The sequence below is a fragment of the Corylus avellana genome, chromosome ca4 (assembly GCF_901000735.1).
Source record: "Corylus avellana chromosome ca4, CavTom2PMs-1.0".
NCBI lineage: Eukaryota > Viridiplantae > Streptophyta > Magnoliopsida > Fagales > Betulaceae > Corylus > Corylus avellana.
This window is the reverse complement of record NC_081544.1, coordinates 26865249-26873032: the sequence shown is the minus strand read 5'-3', so window position 1 is coordinate 26873032 and position 7784 is coordinate 26865249. Positions and strand designations below refer to the sequence as shown.

Below are 7784 nucleotides of genomic sequence, written 5' to 3'. Positions count from 1 at the left end.
TCCTGTGAGTGTTTATCTTATTATAAACATATGTTAAGGATATATACCTTGTATCTCACAATTATTATAGTTAGTTATACATGAGGAAAGTATTAAAGTATATATTAATTAAATGATAAAATTTATCATTTTTTATGAATTTAACCTTTTAGGACAATTGATAATTTAACACTCTTGTACATTTTCAACACTCTCATAAAATCAAAGCACGAAGAAATAACAGATGGAGGAGTTGTTAATATAAAAAACATATATAGCAAACAGAAAAAAAGAAAGAAGAAACGTAAATTATGCCATTATTTTGGGCATGCCCATTCCGGCCTGTAATATCCCAAAAATGGGATGCAGTTCTTGTACGTTGTCCATCTTTGATTTCCTCTCAATTGATCACCTCGATCACATGATGCTACAACTAGCAAAAATATTACCGACACTAAGCGCCGTCTCCAATGCTTGAAATGCGGTCCACCATATATTCTAAAAGCCAAATGGAACAAGAAATGAGTACACTTTAATTGGAAAATCATTTGCATATATAACCTGCAAATTTTTCTTTTTCATTTTTTTTTTTGGTTTTTTCCTCTAAGTAAATGGGATAGAGAGTTAGTTGCACTGTCAATTGGTAGCCATTAATCCTCCTTGAAAATGATTTTGCAGATATATATAACTATAGAAATATATGACGGGTTGAATAATATGAAAACAGAGAATAAAGAGTAGAAGTGGAGAAAGACGTGTGGGCGGCGTCTGATATATTAATATTTATTAATCAACCCGTCACATATTTTTCTGTATTATTTTTTTTTTTCTCTACAGTCGGTATTGGATGGGTAGGCTGGTAGCATATTCCTCAGTATTGAAGAAAATTAATGAGCAACTTGTATATCGAACAAAATATCGTCATTTTCTAGTTACAATGTTATTTCTTCGAGTGGATTCATATCCGGACAAAAAACTAGAGTTCTTAGATTATGTTAGTGTATGTGGATGAAGATGTCAAATTATTGTTGGGTGGTCTTGAGCCTCTCTCAACTCCAAAAGTTAACTTAAGAGGTGAGACTTTTTCACACTTATAAATTATTTGACCACTAGCCCATTTCACAACCGATATGGGATAACCCCAACAATCTCCCCTCACACATCGAGCCCTGGGTTGGAGCAACGACAATTCATTTCTCCTGTGGACTGTTGGGCTAAGACTTGCTGGTAAACAATGACTCTGATACTAGTGTTGGGTGATCTTTAGCCTCTCTCAACCCCAAAAGTTAGCTCAAGAGGTGCAACTTTCTCTCACACTTATAAACTAACCATCAGCCTATTCCACAACCGATGTGGGATAACTCCAACAATTATTACTAAAATGAAATTTTAATTTTGTTTTGAAGAATACTAAAAGGGAAAAATTGAAGAAGAATAGAAGACACAAAAACTTACCTTTCGAGGTGCATTTGCAGCATAAGGCTGTGGAACTAATGCCTGCGTTTAATAATTAAATAGGGTCAATACAACACGATTAATTGGGTAAAAATAAAAAAGAGTCCTTAAAAGAATAAGGTAAATCTATTTTACGATTAAGATTTTTTTTTTGTTTTATTTAACGGTGTACATGGTTCCATTTCATTTAAAATTTTAGATGACATATGAGCAACTTATACATTATTAAATCTAACCAAGTATATCCCCCTATACTAGCTTAGGCCGCGTGAGAAAACACTTTAACATTTACCTACTCTAAATAAGTAAATATGTTAATGACTAATATAGTAAAACTAGAATTATTTAATTTAAGAGTAATTTTAAATACTCAACTCCCATTTAATCAGTGAATTGATGTGACAATGCCTATATTCCTTAGATTTTTCCATATTCTTTGATAAACACTGATTCAAAGATTGATGTACGTGTTACGTGAGCCCAATGAAATGATCGAACGGAATGAGAATTGAGTATATAAAAAATAAATAAATAAGTGGTCTAAGGTGGAGTTTCTGCAATCTGATTCCCTTGTTTACATACAGTACTTCTTCATGGTGTTATCGTGAACCTAAGTGAATATTATTTTTTTAAAAAAATGCACTCTACCTGTCCTCAAAAAAAAAAAGTAGGTAAGATCTACAAAAATACTAAAAGAACATCGATCATAAGGAACTATAGCATTTCTCATTTCCAAATTTGCATTGGCTTACCGGATTGGGATTTGCTACACCGGGAGGAAGCCCTCTCTTGGAGCGTAGCAAGACGAAGGTATCCAAGAAGGTTGGGTGGTGGTGGCGGAAACTCCGTGCACTATAGCAAGTAGCGCAGAGATCGTAGGTGTTGTCGGCGCTGTCAAAGCACGTGACGCATGTGAAATAGAGTCCCATAAGGCATGCTCTGCATTGATTGCACCACACGCCCCGGGTTTTCATGATGTAGTACAACGTCAGGACTTCATTGAAATCCAAGCTACCGTCCCTGTTGCGGTCCAAGCTACGGAAAAAGTTGGGGTCGATCCAGTGGTAGCCGCATTGCCTGAAGAAATCCACGAACTCATTGAGGCTAGCAAGGCCATCCCTATTCATGTCCATTGAGCGGAAGAAGTCGTTCGCTAGCTGCTGAAGTTGCCAGGAGGAATTGTTGTAGTAGGCTGCAGCAGCTATGTGTAACTCTTCCATGTTCATGTCGATCGAGCTCTCCTGGGGTTTGGAAAATATATATCAGAATCAAACCCCCTTAATGTTGATAGAAGTCAAATGAATTTGCTTGATCAGTTTTATATATATATATATATGCGTAGCTAGGGTAGCTCCAGCTGTTGAAGCTGACAAATGGTGTAAAGTCTTCGTTTGGAGATGTTGAATTAACGTTGGAGTGACACCTCAGATTCTGTAGATAATTCTTTCAGTGGGTACAACAAGTGTACGTAGAGAAACAAAAAAGAAAGGAGAAGAAGAAGAATTCAGTCTTCATGTGTGAGTAGTTCGCACCCTTGATCTGCAAGTGGTGAAGTGGTAAAGTCGATGACTTTTAATTCTCTCTCTCTCCCTATATATATATATATATATATATATATATATATATATATATATATATATATATATAGTTTTGACTTTATATATATATATATATATATATATAGTTTTTTGACTTTTAATTCCTTTTATTTAGAGCACCCCGGCCTAGTAGACTCATTAAAATAGTTTTTTTTTTTTTTTTTGGGCTAAGCCAAATCACAAATGACCACAAAAAATCTTCTCTAAATAGCCTGATCGATCAAAATGGTTGTTTTTGTTTGGTCACTTACAAAAAGAATAAAAAATAATAATTTTTTTTTTTCACTCTCTCTTTTTTATTTATTTTTCACATTCGTAGAGAATTTTCTCTACAGTGTTGGATGGTAGTCAAGAAAAATTCAAAATTTTAAAAATATGACCGTAAGAAAAAGAAAAATATTCAAAAATATAACTATTAGGATGAAACAAATATTACAAAATTTGACTATTAAGAAAAGGCAAATTGAATATGGATATGAAAAAAAAAAAAAAAAAGAGAGAGAATAACTAAAAATTAATTGAATCTCAAGAAGGAGCTTTAAATAGATTTGTTAAAATAATATTAATATTAAATTAAATATTATTTAATTAATATTTAAAAATAAGGAAAATGTATCTCTTAATCTTTATGCCTTAGGCCTCAAAATGTATCGAACCAACCATGGTGGCCTTATTATTCGTTTGTGTCGGTGCTTTTCTTTAGTCAAATTAGACTTATCTAGCTATTAATTAAGTCCATCAATTTCTATATATCCATCATCATTCATCTCTCTAATTAAGCAATATATCTTTGTGATAAATTAAAAGACGTGAAAAAACAATATAATGATCATTTGTAAAAGATAAATGTTTTTTTTTGCATTAGTTGCTTTAAGTTAATTAATAGGCAACATGTGGGTGAAGTAATTGATGAGAAGTTCTTATGGATACGAAGAAGAATAAAAGACAACATGTTAATTGGTGGAGAGAAAACCCGAATATCACTTATCTAATTGGTAGGGTGGTAACCTATCAGCAATATGTTTAGACGAGCCAACCAACTTACAGAAAGTAGGTAGTTATTCTTTGGAACATATATACTTTTGCAACTAGGCTTAGACTATTATATATATTCCTAAAAACAATATTGCACTCAATTGTCCTAGTAATCAAATGATTAGTTAAAGACTAACAACACATGGCCTAACTAATCCGAATCATAACTTCAAGCTGACTTTATCAACCTACAAGTCCATTTGTGACAATCTCCTAGCAACCTTTCATTATTGATTTATATATTGATTTCAAGTTCTTCGAAATTGTTTGGATTTTGGCCGACTGGACCAGTGGACCTGACCGTCCAGCCCACTAAGTAAAACTGATGTGGACCCGAGAGGCTGACAAAGCCCAAAAACCCAGAGTTCTCGAGATTTGATGGCATAAATCCTAATAACTGCCATCATGCCTATAAAAAGGGTAATCTTGGACTCCTAGTCCGCAGCTAATTAATCAGCCAGATGCCTGTAGACTTAGCATTATTGCTATATATATCTCCGTAAGCAAAGATTTGACTTATGCATTAGAGCTATTTTCGCTAGTATTTTTTTTATTTGATAATTTTCTTTAATTTTTGTAAAATAATTTTTTATTTTTAAAAATCATAAATCATTTTTTGAGTTTGACATTCTTTTACTTAAATTGTTAACTTTTGCCGAAACACCAAAGGAAGCTGCCGCACCGCTGCGGGAGCTCGCCGTACCTTACCATGTAACTTTTGAGGGTGCGGGAGCTCGCCGTACCTTACCATGTAACTTTTGATATGTTATTCGTGGAAATCTTTGAGACCTATAAGATAAACGATAACAAAACCAGTAACGACTTTTGACGTGTGCCAAGAGAGTTTTGTTATAGCTAGAGTTTCCGTTGCATCTCTCTTAGACAGTTAGACTTTGGTGTTTCATCAAACCACAAGCCTTTCGCCGTACGTGCAAATCAATTTTATGAGTTTATATATATATATATAATGAGTTCTAACCATACATCCGTAATTTTGTCCCCCAATTTTAGCTGGTTTTACAGACAGTAATCGATAATTGAACACTCTTGTTTTCAATACTTTGATAAAGCCAAAGCATGAAGAAATAACATATGCGTTGTAATAAAGAATTACTGAATTACACAAGCTAATTAAGCAAACAGATCTAGAAATAAAGGAAGAAGAAACGTAAATTATGCCATTATTTTGGGCATGCCCATTCCTGTATCCCAAAAACGGCACGCAGTTCTTGTGCATCTTTGATTTCCTCTTAATTGATCACCTCACAATCACATGATGCTACAATTAGTCACAATACTCCCGATACTAATCGCCGCCTCCAATGTTCGTAATGCGGTTTGCAGTTTACTCTGAAAGCGAAATGAAACAAGAAATTAAAAACTAGACTTAATTAATCTGAGTGTATCAAAAGTGCATGCATGAAGATGTCAAATTGAAGAAGAAAGTAGAAAACAAAAGTTACCGCCCGTTGAGGTTCATAATTATTCATGGGTCGTGGAACTATTGCCTGCATGCATGCATTAAATAATTTATTAACATTTACCCGTAATTAAGTAAGATATAATTAAATATGGTAATTAGGAAATTAATCCAGAATGATTTAACATTTACCCGATTGCGATTTGCTTCAGTACCATTCTTGGAGCGTAGCAAGACGTAGCTATCAAGGAAGGAGGAGGAGGGGTGGGGGTGCTGGAAGTTGCGTTTGCTATAGCACGCAGCGCAGAGATCGTAGGTCATGTCGTCAGCGCTGTCAAAGCACGTGACGCAAGTGAAATAGAGTCCTGTAAGGCACGTTCTGCATTGTTTGCACCACACGCCCCGGGTTTTCATGATGTAGTACAACGTCAGCACTTCCCGGAACTGCAAGCAGCCGTCGCGGTTCCTGTCCAATGCAGTGAAATGGTTCTTGCTGTACATGTTGTTGTTGCTGTATCCTTTGAAGAACTCCACGAACTCATCCATGCTCACTGTGTCATCCTCATTCGTATCCATTGACTCGAAAAACTCCCGCGCTAGCTGCTTTACTTCCGAGGAGGCATTGTTATAGTAAGCTGAAGCAGCAACGTGTAACTCTTCAATGTCCATGGCTTCTTTGATCACCTGATGAAGCAGCCCTTTCTTTCACTACAGTTTAAATAGAAATTTATACTTGTATTATCTCCCCATTTCCCCTCTCCTATATATTGAATATAAAAAATAAAATTGCCAAAAAAAAAGAAGAAAAAAAACACAGTTGTACTTCGTCTAGAAGATCTCCTATTCTCTTGACTGGGTCTTGTGTAGACAAATCTATATTATGTTTCTTCTCACGTGTTATAGAACGGTAACACATCAATTGGAAACTATTTATTTATTTTTTTTAATTTGATAAGTGTAGCATTTTTCTATTTGATTTACTAGTTGAAAGATTGGGCAGAGTAAATTAATTGATGGCTTTATATCATTTCTCTTCTCTGGGTGGTGTTCTTGATCAGTCGAATTAGAATAATTAGCTTGAAGTCCACCAATTTCTGTGTATCATTATCATCACTGTAATTAAGTGATATATCCTTCCCATAAAATTATCAGCATTGAAAAAAAAAAAGTTGCGTAGATATATGCTTTAAATTGGTTCATAATTGATAACACCTGCTGGGATGGCCATGGATGCTTTTTTATTTTGATAAATATTCTTTTTATATGAGCCGGCATGCATTGTACATATCACTAGGTCTGGGTGTGAATCTCAATCAGAAAGACCGGTTATGTTTTGCAACCAATTTTTATTTTCCATCTCTATTTTTCTCTCACAAAAATCAACATCTTATTCTATATTTAGATTACATCAGTCACTTCTTATTATTATTTAAACAAAAAACTCACAAAGAAGAGTTTACCAAGAAGCCCTTTTGGGTCTTCGTCGTTGTTGATAAGTTCAATTTTTATTTTTATTTTTTTATTAACATCATTTCTAATTTCGAATGATAATAAAAAAGTTGCTAGTGACGTGTTAGTTTTCAACACGTGGGTGGAAAGAAGAAGGCGCATAGAAAATTCATTACATAAAATTATTCATTGCAACGAAAGTTGTCATCAAAACACAATTTCTTATTATTCAAAACTTAAGTTACACCAAACAATTAATTGAACTTAAATGGAAACTACTCACAAAAGATCACAAGTGATGGTATATCACAATATCGGGGATAAAATTTAATAATTGTAATATTAATTCTCATTCTTAAAAACCATACTTGTACCCAACAAATTAAAACGACCCATTTGTCTTCTATTATTTTATACATATATTTGTGATTTTACAAATACATCAAACCTCATAAAATATTTTCAGAGAAATCATTAATTTTCAAGAAAATATTTTTTATTGAGAAAAATATTTTAGGTTGAAACAAACAAAACCTTAGTTTATATATATATATATATTTGCGTAGGTAATGTTGAAAACCATGTCTTCATCGAGCTAGGCATTAATTTCTATGCTTAGGATTGCCGTCCACCGGGGTGTAGAAATAGGCATGATGGAGATATTACATGTGCAGCCATATATATCTTCATCGAACTAATTAAGAATGCCGTGCACCATGGTGTAGAAAAAAAGCCATGATGGGGATATTCTGTACGCAAACCATGTCTTCATCTAGCTAGACATTTCTACACTTCGAATGTCGTGCACCATGCGCGCATGGTGTTGAAATAGTCATGATGGGGATATT

At 34.0% G+C, this 7784-nt stretch overlaps 2 protein-coding genes across 2 annotated transcripts; both read right to left on the bottom strand.

Moving 5' to 3' along the window:
• Positions 1 to 384: 384 nt before the first annotated feature.
• Positions 385 to 2664, bottom strand: LOC132178315 (uncharacterized). The gene is made up of 3 exons (XM_059590762.1): positions 2187 to 2664; positions 1435 to 1476; positions 385 to 477 (listed from the first exon to the last, which is right to left on the bottom strand). Exons 1-3 carry the CDS (start codon positions 2658 to 2660, stop codon positions 397 to 399), a joined length of 597 nt encoding a protein of 198 aa, XP_059446745.1. The 5' UTR covers positions 2661 to 2664; the 3' UTR covers positions 385 to 396.
• A 2672-nt stretch (positions 2665 to 5336) lies between these two features.
• Positions 5337 to 6156, bottom strand: LOC132178314 (uncharacterized). The gene is made up of 3 exons (XM_059590761.1): positions 5680 to 6156; positions 5531 to 5575; positions 5337 to 5417 (listed from the first exon to the last, which is right to left on the bottom strand). The coding sequence occupies exons 1-3, from the start codon at positions 6154 to 6156 to the stop codon at positions 5337 to 5339; spliced, it is 603 nt and encodes a 200-aa protein (XP_059446744.1).
• Between the last annotated feature and the right edge of the window lie 1628 nt (positions 6157 to 7784).